Consider the following 21,662-nt stretch of genomic DNA (forward strand, 5'->3'; position numbering starts at 1 on the left):
ATATGACTGTGCCATAGCATCCTGACATTTTGTCAACTATTGTTAATTCCAAAGACTTTCAGCGTAATACTCTTGTACCAGAAAATGCAACTCCAGAGGAAAATTTTAAGGCTGCCATTGGTTCCCAACTGCCATTCCTCTTCTCTTCATGAAGTACTCTCAAAGCAGGATTTCAGTTCAGATTTAACTGAAAACTGACCTTATCTGGAAGAGAAGGGAAGAACACTACAAGATGAACTTGCTCCCAAAGTAAAATAATGTAACAATGTAAGTGTCAGAGTCTTTAAATGAATAAACAAAGAAAGGAAGACATAGGTTCACAATTTTTCCTATTCCTCCTTCAGCCCCACCCCACCACTGAAGAAAGAAATAAGGGAGGAAGGAAAGGAGGAAGAGATTCCATTTTATATGAATTTCATTTTTATCCGGTTTGACTTTTAAAACAATAATCCTGTTGGTTTTATACATGAACTGAAAGACAGATAAGAGTTTTTTTGTTTTGTTTTAAACCAGTGTGCTCTGTCAAGGGAAATCATAGCATAGACTTCAGAACAAACACAGGACATCTATCAGCTGTGTAACTACTTGCATCCACCTATTTTCTACTGTATACTAGGTAGATAAAAACTAAATTTATTGGTAAGACAGATTGATTAGTAAGAAAAATAAAGTCTAGAAAGAAACGAAGGAAAAAAAGCTGATGTGAGACAATGCTTAAATGTATTTCCAAAAGATGACCAACTATCACAGGCATGCAGTTGTCAAACAGTTATGTCAATAGTTATTACTCATTAGCTACCTTACACTCCACTCTTTCATTAGAACTATACAAGTGCTTCAGGCTTTGATGGCATACTGTATCCTATTGACTGTCTTGGGGAATACTATATTTGTTTAGCAAGCCTAGCAATTCTCATATAAAGATGCATTGTAAGGGCATCAATATTTCATTGCTCTTAGCAGTTTTGTAGACCTTTTAACAGTCAAAGATTAAATAGGCTAGGAACAGTTTCATTTTAGTTACTTTTATACAAATATGATTCTTTATGTGTAATTTAGATGTAATACTTCTGTTCAATATGAAAATTAACATAAAAAAAACCATAGCATACACATTATTTTAATGGCACACAATACACAGGTCTGGCCCCTTAAATGCAGCACCATCTCCAAAAAACACTGGTATTCTATAGCAGAAAAGTATGTATACAAACAACAGTAATGAGAATATTCCAGGACATTTTTATTTGTTAGAACATAATTAAGTTATTAATGGCAACGTTATACAGTATTTCTATAAAAGTCATTCAAAAAAATTAGATACAGTTTTAATATCTAGAAAACAAATTTTTTTGAACTTTGAAGTCAGCAATGTAATAGCTTCAACTATTAGAAACCACGTGGTGAACTAAAGCTAAGTGTTAAAAGCAAAAAAACCAAATAATATGACAGCACCTCCAACAGGTGCATCATAATATACTTCAATACAAAATTAAAAATACTCAACCTCATATTTCAGTCATCATGCAGGGTAGATTTGGGACTCATCACTGACTGAAAAGAAACTAATGGTAAGAGTTCTAGTGATTCAATGGAATCGTTACATTTTGGATACTTTAAATATAAAAGGAAGCACTTGTACTGTGTCCATATCTGCTTAAAAGAACAGATGTGTAAGCATTATTGGTCACATTTAAATGAAAAATCCAGTTTTAAGTAAGTTCTCTGCAAAATGAAAAGTTTAAGCTACTTAAACATGTAGACTATTAGACCTATCCATCTGGGCATTGCAAAAATAATTTGAGTAGGGTATCACTATTATTTCTGTTATCTCAGGCCAACCTTTAAAAAAAAAAAACACAGATGAAAACAATTCAGAAAGATCCAAGTATCATTCATGCTTTTGAAACCTAAAAATTACTATACGCCTGAAACTGGAGCTCTAATTTAGAGCATGGTCCAGAATTAAAAACAAAATGTAAGAAAGCATAGTAATTCTGCAAATACTTCACTTCTGAACAGTCCTTGTTTGGGGGGGGTTCTTTGATTTTTTTGTTTTTAAATCAATTCTAAAAATCTCTTCCTTAAAAAAGCAACACAGAATGCTAGCAGTTTCTGCGTGTTCACAAATAATTCCCCAAAAACAGGGGATAGTGAGAGAAATTCTGATACATTAAGAAAACATATATATAACATTGCATTAAGTATTAATGCAGTTTACAACAATTTCATTGTGTTTTATCAACAGAGTGTGCCACTTCAGATCAATGTCTTCATCAATTAAGACTTTTATGGTTGAAATTACACAATTTAAACTGAAGATAACATGCATCACCTCAGTTTAATAATCCAGTATATTACAAAGAAAACAAATAATGAAAAGAGCATCATGTAGCATAAGAGTTTTGTCTGGCTCCCTCTGGAGAGTGTTCTCAGTCTGCCCATAGTTGCACCCAGCAGCCCACCTGTAGAGTCAAAATCATTATCCTACATTTAAACAACAAAAAAAGAGAGGAAAGAAAAAAAAAATGTTACTCTGAGAAAGCAGATTGACCACAAAGCTTAAGTATATATATAATTTTTTTCTTCTCTCAAATCTTTCAAAACTGAATTTCATAGGCATTTTCTGAAAATTAACCAGGAAAAAAAACTTCTGCTGGTTAATTTATCCACAGATGCATATATTTTTGTTAAAGATTGGTTTTACATGTGGAAAAAACAAAGCATTTCTAACTTATTTTTTGCTTCCTTTTTCTAAAACACAATTAAACACAGAACTACCTTTTTGATAATGCTGCACGTTTGCTGATTCAAAACAAATAGCTGTATCTGAAGAATGAAAACCTTGGATGTTCTTTGGAAATAATGCACTCGTGCAACTGTATGAACAACAATATCGCTGCTGAATTGGTCATGTTTTTACAGCCAGCAATAAGCTGTCAACATTTTCATACAAATGTTCATATCACACAAAAGAACATTCTATGTTACTAACTTCTCAATCCCACCCCATTTTTAAAGAAAGTTAGTAACTAAACACTTACCATTTCTGATAACATTTTGTTTTGGTTTTTAACTTCTGTTCCAATTTCAATAGAAAGCTATTAAAAAAAAAAAAAAAAGGGGGGGGGGTTAAATATGAGCAATGAGTTATACATAAATTAGAGAAGCTACTCTAAAATAGGTGACATCACTAATGTTTTCCCAGGTAAAATGTGAAAGAAATACACAGTGTTTTTGAAAAACAAACAAGTTATAAAAATAACAAGTACAGCAATCTGTCAACAATCCTCAGGAAAGTAAATATTTATCATTTGACTACTTGTGTTTAGAGAGTCACAGGAAGTACTCAGTGTATCTCCTCCCCTTTTCTCCTTTACCAGGGAATTCCTTATCAGAACTACTGTATGGACTTGCAAGAACTCAAGATCCAGTCAAGTGAGTGGCAATTATCCACATCCTGGAACAACTGTTACAACTCTTGGCACAGAGGACCAAGAGCACTCTCTTCAACAGCGTTTCTGGTGTTGACACCTGTAACTTGCTGATGCATCTCTTTTGATAAGCTGCTATACTGTAATTGCAGTTTTATTCCATGAAAATGTCTATTCCTTTTCCATTTGTGCCATGAAGCAACGATGGCACAGCAGCACAAGGAGGCAACAAGTCAGTCTGTTCACAGAGTGTAACCAGGGTCAGCAAAGTCTGGTGATCACCCAGCAAGTTGCCAACAACGACGCAGGCCCAAGGTCAAGCCAGAAAGTCTGCAGGTCAGGGTCAGAATCAGGGAGGTACAGGACCAGGCACAGACAGAACTGCAGCACAACTGTTGCTGTAGCAAAGATGGGGGCCAACCAGCAGAACTGCAGTTCGCAGCAGCTCCCCAGGGAAACAGGAGTAAACCCTCCCCAGGCCCTAATGCCTTGGATTTGCCAAAACCCACGTGTTTTTGTGGCACAACTTCAATCCCATGATTTCTTACTGCCACTTTTCACTGCCACCTATAATCAAGTCACCAGTCCACCTAATTTAATTCAGCGTGACAATATCACTGTAATTAAATACTTACTGATTTAATGGCACTGACTTTATTACGCAGACTTTCCGTTAACCTTTCATTTTCTTCTTCGTACACGCTGTATCCACTGTTGGTATAGCCGTAATTACCTGACGGTGCTCCATCACCTACAAACACAACCGTCAGGAGTTACAGACAGAAAACACCACTGCAGCAAGTGCTCTTCACATGTGAAAAAGCACTCTTGGCATTTAATAATGCATTTCCTTAATCAAAATGAAGCAATTAGGAAGAGGCGCTGCATGCTCCTGAGAAATAGATTCAACTTTTTTCAAGCACAGAAGTCATCTTTCCAATATGCAAATCAAACTAGGGAAGCCTGGGGAACTGCTGCACTTTAGTACCATCATTTTTTTCCTGAGAAAATGTTTTCAGATGGCTTTTATGGAAATCAATCTAGGTATTACATGGAGATGTGAAAAGCAGTATTGAGGTCACTACATAGAACAGTAAGCCTAATTCACAATTAGAAAGTTGAGATCATTCCCTAACAAAGAATAACAAAGACAAATAACATTTGATCACACCTGCCACTGAAGGACAGAGCATACTCTGAACCTTACACGTGTTTCTCTACAAACAAGACCTTAGACCAAAGGCCAAGCCTCTAAGCAGAGGAGCACACTGCCATTTCTGTCAGCAGTCTACAATTCTCTCACTCCTGCCTTTGCTTTCTGGAGCTTCAGGACTGTTATCCAGACAACAGACTCTGCAGAAAAAGCAGAGCAGAAGGGAACTGAGATCCACATACTCTCTTCCTCCAGCCTCTCCGGAAGGTCTGTGACAGGCAGCAGCTGGACAGCAGCAAAAAGGCTGCATCCAGGTCAGACAAAAATCAGCCCAAATCTAAGAACTGAAACCACAGAACAGACAGGCAAACAAAAAAGAACTACTAAAAGCTTTATCATAAAGATCCTACTAGATTAATTCCACTAGCAGTCCAGTTATAACTAACTGGTATTTACACACAAAGCCACAGTAAGTGTCTGAAAACCCATGGCTAATTCCTCTTCGATGCACCTTAAGGACTTTTACTTGGACATTGATTTTCTTGGACATTGATTGTACTTGGACATTGATTTTCTTTTAGAGAAAAATGGGAGAGAAGAGCCACATCAACGACATTCACAGATAAAGCTATGTCTCAATTGGTTTCACTGCGTGCTTTGCATACATGATATTAAAATTTGTAAAAGAAAGAATTATTGATAATAATTTTATATCAAGCCATAAAGCTGCTCCTAAGTAATTAGATTTTTTTTAGTTCGCACTTGTAAAGAGTTTTTTAAGTTTTATTCTGTAAGTTAGGCTAATGATAAATGTACAGTAAGACTGGGTGAAACGTGTGTTTACATGTCATCAATCACAGTAAGAGCTGAGGGCTTTTGCCCCCTAAGTACTGATGCCAATTACAGGAATTTGGCTAAAGTTACATAAATTAAAAATGAAAAATTAATAAGGCCAGGATTGTTCCCACTGTTTTGTTTTACAACTGCATCTAACTACAATACTTCCAAGTGGTAAGCAATTCTGAATACATCTGTAAGTTAACATACCACATAGCTTCAGGCCAAAATACTGTAATTGTATGGTTCTGATATAGATGGCAACATAAGCAGATGTGAACAACTTGTCCAAAGCATTCAAATAGTAACAACTACTCCTGTATACGGAATACAAAGCACTGTGTAGAGGGCTGGCGATTACTGCTTAAAGGAAGGACAGAAACTTCAACATGGCAGCCCTATGGGCTGTCCTGCAGTACCACACATTGAGAGATCATGCACTGTAATATAATCTTAGGCTGAAAAAGAAGTAGCAGGTAGCTGGAGACAAAGGCAGAAGTACTTGTGCCCAGCTTCTACTTCCAGCTCATTAACAAAAATAAAAGGTAATTGCGGACTGACAGCTGAAGTGTTAGGGCAAAGCAGCAAATCTCACTGCACAGACATTTTAGTCTTCTGCTTGACCTTACAACAGATTTTTGAAGAAATACTTTTGGGATGTCCCTTAAGGCACTGATTGCCAGAGACCTGCTACAAGAAGGTGTGTTCTTTCCCCCAAGCTCTTTCCAAAACCTTCCATTGCTTCCGTCTTTCAGAAACACCCTTGCAGGCTGGATGGCTTTCAGCCCCCGTTCACACCTGGGAGTGAGCTGTTAGTCTAACAACAGCGAGATCTGAAGGCCCGAGTGTTAGCAAACACACACCTTTTTGTGATAAACACCCAAACACTCTCCTGATCTGTTAAGAAGCGTATCTAACACTTGCTTTACGTAAAAAAAATACTATCACACAACGCAAACAGGAAACAGAAAGCAAATCTAGAGTAGCATTACAGACACACCTCCTTTAGCCATATGCCATGTATCAGCCCCTAAATACCCACTGGGGGCACAGCTTCCTAGGGCCAGGCCTCAGCTTCACCCTGCGGGCCCAGCACCTGCAGGCCCCTCAAGGAGCCCAACGAGGCCTCCTCCAGCCACCGGCACAGCTGCCGGCCGGTCAACGAGGCCTGAGCTCCCACCAACAGACCCCCGCCTTCCCACCTGGCTGGGTTCTGGGGTAAATTCACCTCATTTTTTCGGTTGTTTTTTTTTTGACCCAAACATAGAAAAAAACACAGAGAAGTACTAAAACTAAGTAAGAGAACTGCGTTAGGAGCAATAAACCCGGCCCAACAACACCCCAGACACTGCCACTGAGCCCGCTGCTCCATCCCCCGAGCCGTGCCCCCCGCGACAGACCGGGGCGAGCGGCGTGCCGTGCCATATCGCAGTATGTCGCGACGTGTCGGGGGGTATCGCGGCCCGCGGGGGGCTCGGCCGCCGCCCCCCCCCGCCCGGAACGGCCGCTCTTACCCAGCCCCGCGCGCCTCATGGCTGCGCCTGGAGCTGCCGGGGGAGGATGAGGAAGATGAAGATGAGGAGGAGGAGGACGAGGAGCAGCTGGGTCGCGGCTCAGCGGCCGCCGCCCGCCTCATTCACCCGGGCAGCGCCACGACAGCGGCCGGCGCCGCGCGGCCCACTGGGCGCTGCGGGGACCGCTGGGAAATGGAGTCCGCGCCGCTGAGGCACAGCCCGCAGAGCCCGGGCTCCCTCACGGCTTTAAGAGGGCGAAGCGTGTTAAATGCAGCCTGCCGTGAACGTGCTCAGGGCCTCAGCTGTCAAAACATGCTTTGGTGTTGAAGGGAAAAAACGAACGTGCGAGCACGTAGTCTGCTGTGGATGTATTCACCTGTGAATAGCAGGCGTTGGGACTCGAAGCGATAAACAAACACGTGTGGGGCCTTTGCCTGCTACAACGCTGTCGTGATCTTCAATAAAATGATAACGTACTGGTGGCCTTGTGAAACAGTCACAAAAATAGAATTCAGTGCTGAGCGGAGTTTTATTTATTTGTTAATTTTGTTTACCACGCAGGCATGCTGCTGCAGCGTACAGCCACCCAGCAGCTCAACCTGGGAAACTGCAGATCCTGTTATTACTGAATTACAGTGCCAATTACAACAGGCTACCACACCATCGGCTTACACATTTATTTATGCTGTTTGTGTTCTCCTAGGACTTGGGAAGCCCAGTATCGGACCAAGACCTGCTTGCATTGTACAAGCTGTCTAAACTCAGCCCAAAGCTCCTGCCTCAATGAGATTGCAATGTAACAGGGGTCTGTAGGCGAGCAGAGCTGCAGAAGGAAGGATAAAATAACATGTGCCAGTATGAAAGCCCTATGCCTTTCTGCTGATGCCTTTGTAATTGCTGTAAGACAGCCCATGCATCCTTTTGCAGAGCACAGAAACAGAGCTAATTACACCGTTTCTTTTCTCACCACTTGTCAATGTGAATTAAGATGTTAGTCTTGTATCAGCCCAACTTTAAAATAATTGTTGAGAAGCTGTTGTTCATTTATTTGCTCTTTAGGCACATTTGGATGCCCACATCTCAAACAGCACTGTAAAGAGTAAAATGAATGTTAATACTTGTTAATCTAAATAGTTTATCAAAAACTTCAACTAAGGCATTAGTTGCTTGTATAAAGTTGAAGAAAAGGCAAAGGAGAAGTAACAAACTGCAAATCTGTCCTTCATGTTCCACTGCACGAAGCAAGTATCTATTGATTTTTGTCTGGAGTTCAGCAGTTCTTACTGGAGTTTGCAAACTGATGTCACTGATGAATTGAGACTCGGTTTACATCAGCTCATGCAAATACATCAGTTGTCTGAAGAAAGGGAAAAGTACTGTCACTAAAGATGCTATTCATGATAAAACCACCTAAAGTTCACAAATGGGCTCATTTCCTAACTTTGCCAGGACAAAGAGATCTCTTGGAAAATTAAATGTTTAAAACAGCAAAATTGAGATGTTGTAAAATTTATGGAAAGTGAGCAAATTCTGATAAGAGTTTCTTCATTAATGCTACAAATTTGAACCAGGGCTCTCCTAAGAACAATATCCTCTTCAAACACAATTATTGATTTATGGTTACGGTGACATTGTTTGCAGTAATCATTCAGAACCAGAGGGTTACCCCAAACTGCATGGGGTGTCCCACATGTCCTACCAACTGGAACCTTTTCTTAGTGCTCCCATTTGTTGGTTCTCTTTACTCTCTCTGATTAAACCAGATGCACATATTTACATAGCAAATAGCCCATATGATTTATTAGTAGATTACTCCATGACTCTATCACAAAAGCAATTAAAAAAAAAAAAAAAAAAAAAAGAAGGAAGCGATCTGAAAGATCTTGTATAGTCAAACTTCCAATACACAGAAGAAAGGCTGGGAATCTTATTAACATGATAATAATAATGACAATGTTATCATTGAATTATTAAATAAGTAACCAAAATGTCAGTGTTCTTACATGTTTGATAAACAGGTTTGCACAGTCATCATGATTAACACTACTTTCAACAGTTACAGGCTGTGAAAACAACCTAACAAGTTACAGTCATCATTAGAGAGTTGAAAAGCTGATATTGCACTATATTATGTTAGTATCAAATATTTCAATCACTGTTTTCTTAAGTTGTAAGCTGCAATTATTTTTTAAAAATCTGCTATCTGCTAGTTAGAGCTTGATCTGTTGTGCAATTAAGTAATAGGTGATGAGACATTTCTGAATAAAACTATTGTATTAACCATGTATAAACAAAACTAGATATAAAAATAATTAGGATTTGGTGTCTTCAGAAAGCAGTAAAGAGCACCTTTCATCAGTATCCTTTTTCACGTAATATCCTGATTTATTCTAACTGAGTTTAGGAATTGAGAGCCCTCAAAATGCCTCTGTTAAAACAAACTTTGTTCAATCAGTCAGATGTCTCCTCCCGTAAAACCAACATTGAACTTGGGATATCATCAGCTGTATTCTTCCTGGTTGTATTCTCCAAATACTGCCAGCATGAAAAAAGAAGATGCCGGGTGAAACCACACCTTTCTTAAGACCTTAAATGTTTGCAGGAGGCTGATCAGAACTGTTGCTCTTGCTGCCTAGAATGTCAAGCAAGGAATTATTCATGTAAATCACAAGTAGAATAGTACGTTCAATTGTTATTGAAGTTCTTTAATGATGAGTACATGAGAAAATCACTGCATATACAGACAAACCTCTCAGTTTCACCCATCACAATGATTCAAAACTTTATTAAATGCTGTCAAAGAAAACGATGTCTGTTTCTGGTCTTAATGCGCTTCCATCAAAGGCAGCAACTTCTTTCTGGGTTAAGCTCTGGAGTCATCTTTTCTCATTGTGTTTTCAAACTGTGTTCTAGGATCTTTACATGACAACCTTTACCAAGTGTCTGCCAAAATAGCCTTTTATTGCTTTTACAAGATATTAAAAGGACAAGATTTAGCCTTGGGGAACTCCTGTTATCTTCGATGAAACTGCATTGCTGGGAATCGGGGGAGCTTCTTGAACATACGGAACTGAAGTCATCCATGCCTGGGCCTTTCCATACAAAGGTTCAAAAGACTATTAAGAATTTGTACCTTTAAAGAACTTCTATCTTATGGTACTTTCTGTCTATATATACATATTTATCATTACATGTTGACAAGCCATCTAAACTCATGATAAGATTTTACAACTCTCTAAACATGCTTAGAACAAAATTTACAATGTGTATTTATATATATTTGTGGCTGTAATGTGTATCACATTATTTTTTTGTTCATGATTTCGGTATTGTCTCATTTTTTCCACTCATAGTGAAATGTTATCCTCAGGGAAGCCTCAGGCTGGCCAGGCACAGCTCAGCAGCAAAGCACCAGCTGAGGGAAGGAGAAGCAATATCCATCTTCCTGGGCAGCATCAGCAGAAAATATCTGTGATTGAGGAAAATATTTAAAGGAAGAAAATGTAGACTTTTTCTTCTTTACGACCTTTTTTTTTTTTTTTTTTTTTTTTGACTAACAGTGAGGGCTTCTTTCTCCTCATTTTGATATATGTTATGTTTGGGAAGTATTGAGCTTTATCTTTGCTCATGGACAATAACATTTAAATATGATCATTTACTTAATTGTTGCTAAATACTGTGATTCTGTTTATTCTTTCCTTTAGTTAATTCTTAGTAGCATAAGCTGCTCGATCTCTTCTTTGATTCAGCAGGGAACACACCCACATATCTCTGCTGCATTTTTATAGATTTCTTGTCAGTGCTGTTCAATTGCATCAGAACAGAGAAGGAAGGCATGGACCCAACTGCTGGTCTCCCTCCTGAATTTCGTTAGTGAGGGCAAGAATCAAAATTTACTGAGGTCATAGAGAATTTTTATATTGACTTTGGATCGGGCTATAAATTTTTATTAAAATAACAACTCCACTGATTCTTTGTCTTCCAAGTAGCATATGCTGTGTAATCTATGAATAATTCTAGTCATGATTTCTTTCTTTCATATTAAGGTACCATTTCTGATGTCAGCTTTGACTGGGTAATAATATCAGCTGAATGAGTGATAAGAATTCAGAGCCATTGCAGTAGTCTGAACATTAATAACTGTAATGTCTAAAGAGGAGGACTAATACATTTAAAATAAAAAGTGGAAGTCAAAGTAATTTTTCATTTCAGTAAAACAAATGTATGGGATGACTGGAGCATACAGTACCAATGCTTCATAAGATGCAATTAAACAGTAATTTGATGATTAGAGTTCTGTTTGTTTTGACCTTTCAGACATGTGGGAAAGGCTTTCACCAGTCAAAATAGAGAATTCAATAAAAACAGAGAGTTTAAGCACAATAAATTTTTGGGAGGGGAGAGCTATTTTGCAGACCTGTATCTAGACAGGACATTTTCCTACAGCACACTTCTGAAGAAATATGAGGTAGGCATCATAGTTGTTTCCTTGTCCAGAAAGGCAAAAATAAGAATGTGAATCAAGATTCATGGATTCTGAGCTAGCTTTGTGCTAGCTTTGTGTTTGGCCACTAGAGAGATAGTTGAAAAAATAAAAACATTGTGTACTCCCTCAATTCTCTTTAGTTTCCCCATAGGTCAAAAAATCATGCACAAAACAATTTGTTTGGTGACTAATTAGAGGAATTAATGCCTGAACATAAATCTGCAAAAGCTCTTGTAAGTCCCTTGTTTTCCAGAAAGACTGTCACAAAGAAATTAGCCATTCAAATCCCATTCTTAATGGTCATTTTCTTAGATTGTTGCATGGATCACAATAGCAGGGCTGCTTACATGTACTGGAGCATGGTGCTAACGGGACTGTGTGGCTTCCTGTACTGTGGTGGCTCTTTCAGGGTTTCCTTGTGTATTTCTGCATAGCATTATCTAATGCCACAAGAACATATGCTGAATTATTTCTATATTTCAATTATTTTTCAGATATAGTGTAGCAACTGGGAAGAAAGTCTAACATAGTAATCCATAAAGAAGCATCTATCCACTTCTAAGAAAAAGCTCTTTTAATTTATAGAAAATTTGAGGGCATGATCTAGCTCTTAATGAAGTCAGCAAAAAAAAAAAAAATCTTCAATTTTTATGGCATGGGATCAAAGACTGCAGTGCAGGAAGGAACATTAATTACAGGGTAGAATGGATCATTATATTTCAGAATTAAAAGCTATAGGTTCTTTTCATGACTTCTTGTAAATATAGTTGAAAGCAAACTTAGACTATATTTTATGGTACACCATGAAGAAAGATTTCAGCTCCCACAGCACATTCACCAACAGAAGAAATCTTATTTGCTTGAAAATGATAAGAAAAATCATTAGTTCACTTATACAAGAAAAAAAAAAAAAAAAGTCACATACAAGTTAGAATTAAATGTCCCAAATGAGGGGAAAGGCTAAGGTTGATGGTTTCTACAGAGTAACTTTCCCCAGAATGGTTTGGGAAAGATGGAACATGATACACAAGTTAACTCTCCCCAGAATGATGCTCTTGAGTTGACTTCATATGCTATATGATAATTCAAATTAATTATACTTTACTTGGAAACTCAAAGTTAAGATGTTTTAACTCAAAGTTAAAGTCAGTTTATTACAGGAACACTAAGTGTCCATATACCCCACCAGTATAAAATGAAATGTAGGCACTTTGCACGTCTGAATTTCATGTTCATGAATCTTCTTTTACAAGGAACAGTTTCTTTGAATAAGATTATTAGGCTAATCTCATTTATTAAAAATAAGAGCTGTTGTTCAATAAGGTTGTCATTAAAGTGATGCATTACGTATATATTTAAAGGCTATGCTTTAGTAATCATGTTATGTCTTCATGATCCTCTGCTGACATTTATTATATTTCCCTAGAGCACTCTGTTTTAGCATCTGTCAAAGAGATAATTTCACGCCAGAATTTAAATAGTATATTCCAGTATAGACAAATGTTGTTACTGTTTTTTACTGCTTAGTTTGACTACCTTAATGTCCTCTCATGGCAAAATATGTTTCGGGATGGGTGACATTCCCTGGAGGAAGATATTCTAAGAAGATCAGAATATCCTGCGTTTGGTTATGGAAACTCAGGAAATGTCTGCATAAAATAATAGTATGTAATCTCAGAAGTTGTATGTACACTTTCATTTTGGGGTTCTCCAGAGGCTTTCTCGATTAGGACGCTGCAGCCTGGAGTACTTTGTATGCATTTACACTGCGGGTTCTTTAAATGGTCAAACCAAGGATATATCCAACAACCTCTGCCTCTCTCTTTTACTGCCTCATGCCAGTTCCATAACTCAACTTGCTGCATCACTAAGAGCATCGTGTGCATTAGACCTCTCAGCTTCTGTGGTTACATGCATATTCTGTCATTTCTAAGCACTGACAGGGAGCAGGCTTTCTCTGCAAGCCAGGAAGGTGGGGAAAGAGGGGTCCTCTACATGTGCTGGGTCTTCCAGGCATCTCTGTCCAGATCCGTAGTGATGAAGCAGATTCAGGTGCTTGGGTGAGTATATACACCTGTATGTCTACTAGCTTTATAGAAAAATGACTTGAAGTAGCGGGCTTGCTGGCAGGCTTTCTGGCTCTGCATCGGTGGCATGAGCAGAGTCCCAGGTAAGACAGTACTTTTTTCCCTAAGGTGTTTCTTCTGATAAGGCATACAGGTGCATGCACAAAGCCAGCATTACGTGGAAATATTACAGGCTTGGTGGGGTAAGTGCTATTGAGTAGTGGTCTTCCAGGAAAGGACACCATAGAATACAGGTCAGTACGCCTATGGCCAGGCATACTCAGGATTTTCCTCCTCCATATAAATGAGGTATTCTCCTAATGCTTCAGAGAGCATGGCCATTTCTTGACAGGATACACAGTCACGGATCTAATTTCAAGAGTTCCTCTGATAGCTCCCTGCTGAAAAGTGGAGACCACTGTCTATAATGTGGACCAGTCAGTGATATAAACTTCAGACCATATTCCTCCTTCATGGATCATCACTGACAACAGTAAGGGCAAGGATGATTCTGGACACAATTCTGTTTCAGGAAATGAAATTCCCTGTGTCTGGACAACTCATGACCAGTGTGAATGACTGCATATTGCTTCAGTGTTTTTCTAGACATTCTAGTTCATAAGAAGTTAATGACAGAAAAAAGTCTGGAAAGGACAGCAAGAACAGACAGCAGTCAAGGCAGATCTGAAGCACCTGGCACTAGTGCCTGGGATGTGCTTGGCACCTGCAGATCGGCTCTTCCTGTGCCAAAGCTCCAACTGGAGAGGCACGGGACATACTGTAGGTGTGCAGGTGATCTGGTAGAAGTCTAAGGTGTCTGGCATGTGCTGTGTGTGTTCAGGTTCAACATACCCGTGCACTTGACAGACTGGATCTACCACTGTCAGATCTGAGTCATTATCTTTATGAGACAAGGGAAACCTGAAAGACAGGAAGATGTTTGTTATATGGTTTGGTACAGCCTAACTTCAAGATTCTTCAATGAACTGTTTTATAAAAAACTGCACAGGTTTTCAGGAGTATCATGCAAACTTTGATAACAGTAAATTCTAGCCAAGTTTCTAAACATGGCATAACAGTTCATCTTCTGTCTTTTAAGAACTTAGTTTTCATAGAAATCTGGAGAATACAAACCTAGAGTAAAAAAAAAAAAAAAAAAGTTTACATGTACTGTGAACAGTCAACAAAACAATTGAAACTTACTGGGAGACTGTAGCACACCAGTGGATACAGTTTTATTTCATGGAATACAAATGAGGATTGTAAATGACATTTAAGAAGGGAATATGAAAAGACTGTTTTCTTCCCAGAGCTGAATTATTAGTAGGTTTGTACTGAGTTGCAGGATATCATTATTATTTTTACATCAGTAATGCCTTTCTAACCTCAATTAGCAAGGGACCAGAAGCCACGCTATGAATCTTTCACTGTAATGCAGTTGTCAGCTATGTAAATGACTTTATAAATGTGTCCTGAAAATGGAATTGGTTTATGCAAATTAACCTAAGCCACAGTTTGCAAGATGAGAAGTATAAGAAATGATGGAATAGACTCAGTGGTGTTAGGAAGCATCATTGGATTCCACCTGAAGGGAAGAGCATCACTTGGAGAATCAGCTCTAAGTTCCACCAGAGGGAGGAAAGGAGCCATAGCTAACATTTTCAGAAGTAACACAATAGGTGGAGGTCATCTATCCAGCTAGCCCCTCTCATTTGCAAAAGTCACTTTTCCTTCTTAGATTGTTTCCTTTCGTGTAAAAAGAACCATGATTTAAATATATGCTGACCACCTGGAAAAGCTCTACTAAAAGTGGAAATAGACTTAAAATAAAGATTGGCATTTTATACCCTGGATTGGTAGGTGGCTCTTAAAAGGGTTTGGAAAAAAAGATAGATGTATCATTGAAATCATTCAGTTTGAATTATTTTAATGCTGGCAGCCTGACAAAAAGAAACAGAAATCTCATGCTTTCGCAAGTCCCTATTATTTGCTAATATATTTGGTATTTTGCCCATTATATTGAAGACTCATCATGAGCTCCTGCTCTGACTTTGCTTTAGTCATTGATTAATGGTGTCTCACATATTGTCATGTGGGAGATTATTGATCAATGTCTTTAGTAGGCTTAATTCAGTAGAATCTGCAAATGCTGATCCTTAGTCTTTATTTTATCTGTGTTTATACAACTCCTGTGGAATTCCTGACCCAAGAGATATTAGCCAATTAGCCAAGAGATATTAGCCAAGTGCCAATATTTACCTTAAACAAGGCAGAATCTCGATTCTGAAATCAGAATGAAAAGCTGAGAGAGGATCAGAAAGCCCAGAAAGCTATCTAATATGAAATAGACTCAGGTGTTAAGTTTTGGCTTGTGCATATATATTAGTATAGGTTAAAATCATAGAATCATTAATGTTGGAAAAGACCTTCAAGATCACCTGGTCCAACCATCCCCCTACCACCAATGTCACCCACTAAACCATGTCCCCAAGCACCACATTCAACCTTTCCTTGAACACCCCCGGGGAGGGTGACTCTACAACCTCCCTGGGCAACCCGTTCCAATGCCTGACTGAAATATACGTCTATATAACTAAAATATACACCTTCCTCAATTCTAATAGCCATCATTTTCTTCCTTAAAAAACAGATACTGTCCTAACTGCTTTCTTGAGGGTACTACTGATTCTTTTAAATCAATTGATTCAAATATATTGGGGGAGGGGCGGTTGTTTGTTTATTTTTGTAATTGTTTTATGTCAAGATAAAATAGCAAACCATTGTGATTCTAGAAGTTGACAATTACAGTAGCTTCCCCAAAAATGTAAGGCCAATGCCAGTTAAGCTATTATTATTATTTGTACGAATATGTTTATTTTATGACTTCATTCTTTGTATTTTCATTAATTTGCTAGTGCACTGTTAAAAAGGTAGGTCATGTTGAGGTATCCTTTATCTTCAGCCTTGAAAGTTCTCAGATAAACTAAGATAGTACACCAATTGCCCAAATTTACTTTTAGTTTTAAATTTTCTGTAATTATCAAAATTCTTTATTAACAATTGATTTAAAATCTTCCATTTGAAAGACATAAAAGCTAATCCGTGCGACTGAAATGCAGACAACTTTCTGATAAAGTAAAATGTAAGACTGATAGTGTCACAGAAGAAATCATCTTCATAGTTACCTTGTAGATTAAGGCTTGTGTAGGTGATGTGGTTTGATATGCCCTACTCTGTGATTTGAATCTTGACTTCTAACAGCTGTGCGAAGCAGAATAGTTATGGTCTGCAACAGGGGTACACATACTGTGATAAGCATGGAGATTTTCTTTTCTTTAATCTTCATCTTGTTGCCTCATCTCTCAATTAAAAAAAAAAAAAAAAACAAAAAAAAAAAAACAGAAGAAAACAGAGTGAGGAACCAAGAAATCAGTTGTGCTAGAATATTGGTGAGTATTTATACCTGAAGATCTGCCAAAGCATACCTCAATAATAACAATCAATAAAAGCTACTGAGACAGCTGTTTTCCGTATCCAGGTCTAGTCTTAACTCAAGGTACTGTTTCAGATGGTGCCTACAAAGTCCCATATCCTCACAGTCTCCATATGCCATGCACAGGTAGCCTGCACAGGAGCCTGGTGCAAAGTGCTAACACACTGCATGGTGTATAGGTATGAGGAAAGTTGGCTTTTTTTTTTTCCTTGTGACTTGTTGGCTGTGTTGGTTGATGAGAAGCTCAACATGAGCCAGCAGTATGCACTTGCAGCCCAGAAAGCCAACCATATCCTGGGCAGCATCAAAAGAATTGTGACCAGAAGGCTGAGGAAGGTGATTCTCCCCTCTCCACTCCACTCTCATAAGACCCCACCTGGAGTACTGCATTCAGCTCTGGGGACAGAGCATTCAGCTCTGTGTCATTCTAATGAATTGTTGGAGTGAGTATAAACAAGGGTTATAAGGATGATCAGATGGCTGGAGCACCTCTCCTATGAGAAGCTGAGGGAGTTGGAGTTGTTCGGCCTGGAGAAGAGAAAGCTCCAACAGCACCTCAAAGCAGCCTTACAGTATCCCCAAGGATGAAGACTGTGTATCAATCACCTCATGTCTCTTACTGTTTCTTGAAAAGATCCTAAAGCAGGCTAATCATTTTTTGAGAAGCCTACAGGACAATTTTGACTACTTTGGAGCTGTGAAATATACAGTAATTATTACACTGCTATACATAGAGGATTTACCTGAGAGTCTGGGTTGAGATTAGTATTTTCCTGAACACACTGGAATGGTCCAGTTATGTCTTAAGTTTAATATTTGCCTCCTATTGTGTTTCATTTGTGTCACTGGGAGAAATCTGTTGGGGACAGTTTCATAAGCAGTTATAGCTTTTTTATGAGTTTTCAAATTATATTTCCCATCTAGCCTCTTTATCAAACACAACAGTTTGCTGACAGCATTCACTGCTTCAGTTCAAACATTCCACTTATCACCTGGTTTCTGCTGGATGCTTTCCCTGTCTTACAAAAAAGTTTAATCTGAGATACCAAGCAACTTTCTTAGTACTGAGTATATATTAATAAATCAATATGGTGACAAATAACAAGCTTGCACACAACTATTACACCAGACAAATCTGTAAACTGAAAATGTATTCAGCAGCAAATTCTTATAACATCTTGAAACAACACTGGTTTTAAGACAGATTTCTTTGCAGTGAGTAAATGAATAATACTTAACATAAAGTGCTAACAAATATAGGCAATTCTAATGTATGGGTTTATTAAACTATATCTGCTGTGTTTATCACTGAATACAGGCATGTTATTAGACCAAATCAGAGTGTAACGCTGTTCATTTGTCATATAGCACAAAATTAGAGCACCTTTTCTTTCAGTTGACAAATCTGGACTTTTTATACAACAGATACAGTATCCTCATAGGGATGTGCCTTTTTATACCTCACGTAAACAATTGTTCAATTCCCATTTGCTAACTACAAATATCTATGTAGTCAGTGGAGGTGTTAATGAAAAACATGCTGAAAACTAACAATCAATTTTTTTCATGTGTCTCCTGTTAAAGAAACTGGCAGCTCTGATGCATATCCCCACACCAAGGATCAAGGGATGAACTAAAGTATCCTGCAGCTGTGTTGGCACTGAGCATTTAATCACACTTGGTAAGGAATACATTCACAGTGAGCTACGTGTATGCAGGTCTTTGAATTTGCACAAGTGTAATGCTGTATTCCCTTTTACCATCACCCACAATTAGGAATTATTAGCTAAGCAATACAGTCTGACATATAGAAGTTCAACATAGCAGTGCTGGACCCATCATCATCAATGGGAGTGCAACAACAAGGCTCTGGGAGTAATTCCTGTGCACAGCACATTTCATAATAAGACTGGTTATATGTACCTGTGCCCTACACATTCAGCAATATGTAAGCTGGCATACACATGGCTGTATGTCCAGCAATTTGAAAGTATTTCTGATATTGTTGGGTCACTCACAAACTAATGGATGTAATTTAGTTCTCCAATTCAATTTAAAGAGAGTAGAAAAATTAAACTGGCAGTTCCATACGTGATTAGGTTCTGTTGTTCATATTCTGCTCTGGTTTTATAAATTGGGAGAATTAACAAAAACTATAAAAAATCTTTTTGAGGGCAGTATTGCATAAGAGCAAGGCAATAATAATTATGTTTATGAAGATGAGCACCTTGAAGAATGTACATTTGCCTATGGAGACAAATCCAAATTAGACAGTTAAGAAGGGGTAGAACTACAAAGTGCTGCAAACCTACAGACAAGCAAGTAGAAACCTAAGCAAGTAGAAACCTAGATGGAAGAAGTAGCTTAGACAGGCAAAAGTAAAAGCTAATCTTTCTGTATTTGCTGAACACAGACTTTTTTACTGCTACTTGCTCAAAAAGCAAAGATTTTGTTTGTGAACATTTAATACATTGTACATATCAGAGATATGAACAGATGCATTATTAAAGTCAGCTATATTGGTTTTCTGTGTTCATTTCCTTTGTCTGGCTTTTAAATGTCCATTCAGTGTCTCTCCAATAGATTCAAAACACGTAGCTTGTCGCTTGTTTCTGCGTAAAGGTCCAAGTTGCAAGTCTCTCTCCTGTAGAGACCAGAACCACTGCATTACGCTTCTTAGTGTCAGTCTTCCAATTCAAGGGCAATTCATTTGTCTGGAGACACACAGGATTGCTTATTTATCACACATTAAGTGAGTGTCCAAATCTTCAGACACTTGTAAGGTTGGAGCTGCTATGGGGTGAATCAGTTCCTCTAAGTGCTTGCAGAAGCCCTGTTGCACTGTGTCTGAATCATCTTGCAGTCCTTCACATTCTCATACACAGTGAGGAAGTCAAACAAATGACATTGATATCTCTATTTTGCAGCTGGAAAACTTAATAATTGATTAGCAGAATTTCAGGATTTTTTTTTTTTTTTTTTTTTAAAAAGTGTATCTCAGAAAGAGGACTTTAGGCAGCATTAAGTCTTCAAATCCCAAACTGCAACTCTAAGAATGTCTTCTTTAGCTGCTGTCTCATACACCCAAACCAGAGAAAGGGAAGTCTGTTGGTGTAGCTAATAGCTTACCAAAATAGCAAAGTTAGGGTGAGTAAGGGCAGGGTTACTTTCTCCAGCATCATTCCTTTAGGTGTACTCCTAACCAGTAGCCATGGCTCAGCTGACAGTCAGTAAACTGCAGTGTCCCAGTTATTTGCAAATATCTATCTTGTCATGAGGTTTCCAATTGGGTATGAAAAATAAAATAAGATAGAAAACCCTCATATATAGACCTCATTACAATTTGGGGTATGTACCAATAACTTTCTATCCTGACACCTAGACAGATGTTTATGACCAAAGATTGGGTTTTCTGTCTTGGATGTCTAAAGGCTTGAGAGCTCAGGTTTTGTTAAAATATATGCTCTGCATTGTATGTATAATGATACCAAGAAAGCTAGCTATATAGAATTACTAGGTATACTATCAAATCTCAAAGTTTTAATTAAAATATTTTCCCAGTAAAGATCAAGGAAAAGATATCTTCTTACAAAATCAGAAGTATTATACTCAGCAAAAACACATATTTCTGTCATACACTGTAGGACAGTAATATTTCACAAATTTGGCCAAATCCACCCATTTTGTAGTTCTTCCCACTTCCTTCTAACCAAATAATTTGTTTCAAATTTGACAGCTTTTATATTATGATTTTGTCAAAAAATTGTTGGCAGTTGATGAATTTTAAGTCAAGTCTGACTCTGACATTTTTTTCCTATGATAAATGGTTATATTTCTGGGTAAGACAAGCTCTGAAGCTATAATATTTATGAAGGACAAGAAAGAAAAATAGCTACAAAAAATCATTCCTCGTGGCTATTTGCAGTAGCTATACATTAAAAATATCTGCTGACTAGGCTACCATATGGATATATGGTATATATTCACTTTCAGATCAAGTGTCTTTAAGTTTCAGACACAGAATAAAAGGTATCGGAAAACTGTTTAGGCAGTACTTTTGTTTTCTGTCAGATGACTGTATCTAAATGGATGATACTAGTATAGAAACATCCTCCTGTAGATTTAACTGCTGTAGAAACACTATCTGGAAAAAGGAACTGATTTTTATCCTTAAAGGACAAAAACATACTTTCATGTAATTCAAGTGAAGAGCCATTAAACTATAGCCTGGAACAGAAGAGGCTGAGGGGAGACTTCATTGCAGTCTACAGCTTCCTCACGAGGAGGAGTAGAGATGCAGGCACTGACCTATTCTCCTTAATCACCAGTGATAGGACCTGCGGGAATGGTGTCAAGCTGAGGCAGGGGAGGTTTAGGCTAGACATCAGGAAGAGGTTCTTCACTGAGAGGGTGGTCACACACTAGAACAGGCTCCCCAGGGAAGCAGTCACTGCACCAAGTCTGTCAGTTTAAGAAGCATTTGGACTGTGCACTTAGTCACGTGGTCTGAATTTTTGGGTAGACCTATATGGTGCCAGGAGTTGTACTGGATGATCCTTACAGGACCATTCCAACTCCGGCTATTCTATGATTCTGTATTCTAGCTGTTGGGAGCTTGGAGTGGGGTGGGTGAGTATGTGTTTTATGAACCTATAAAGTAGCCAGTGCTTTTCCTTTGA

General features: G+C 38.2%; 1 protein-coding gene across 2 annotated transcripts; it reads right to left on the reverse strand.

The window, feature by feature from the left end:
• Positions 1–98: 98 nt before the first annotated feature.
• BET1 (Bet1 golgi vesicular membrane trafficking protein) lies at positions 99–7,089 on the reverse strand. Of its 2 annotated transcripts, XM_084306696.1 has the most exons (5): positions 6,939–7,089; positions 4,070–4,185; positions 3,045–3,101; positions 2,336–2,487; positions 99–204 (listed from the first exon to the last, which is right to left on the reverse strand). In XM_084306696.1, the coding sequence occupies exons 1-5, from the start codon at positions 6,955–6,957 to the stop codon at positions 201–203; spliced, it is 348 nt and encodes a 115-aa protein (XP_084162822.1). In that variant the 5' UTR covers positions 6,958–7,089; the 3' UTR covers positions 99–200. The 2 variants fall into 2 exon arrangements, with proteins under 2 accessions (XP_084162822.1, XP_084162821.1); XM_084306695.1 differs by lacking the exon at positions 99–204 and having other exon boundaries at positions 757–2,487.
• Between the last annotated feature and the right edge of the window lie 14,573 nt (positions 7,090–21,662).

This window comes from Netta rufina (genome assembly GCF_964035555.1).
Source record: "Netta rufina genome assembly, chromosome: 2".
Taxonomy (NCBI): Eukaryota; Metazoa; Chordata; class Aves; order Anseriformes; family Anatidae; genus Netta; species Netta rufina.

Excerpts from the sequence above, each read along its gene's own strand:
- BET1 (XM_084306696.1), bottom strand. Across the intron at positions 3,102-4,069 it reads AAGTCAGTGCCATTAAATCA|CTTTCTATTGAAATTGGAAC; the intron begins GTAAGTATTTAA and ends TTTTTTTAATAG. Across the intron at positions 2,488-3,044 it reads ACAAAATGTTATCAGAAATG|GATAATGATTTTGACTCTAC; the intron begins GTAAGTGTTTAG and ends GTTTAAATGTAG.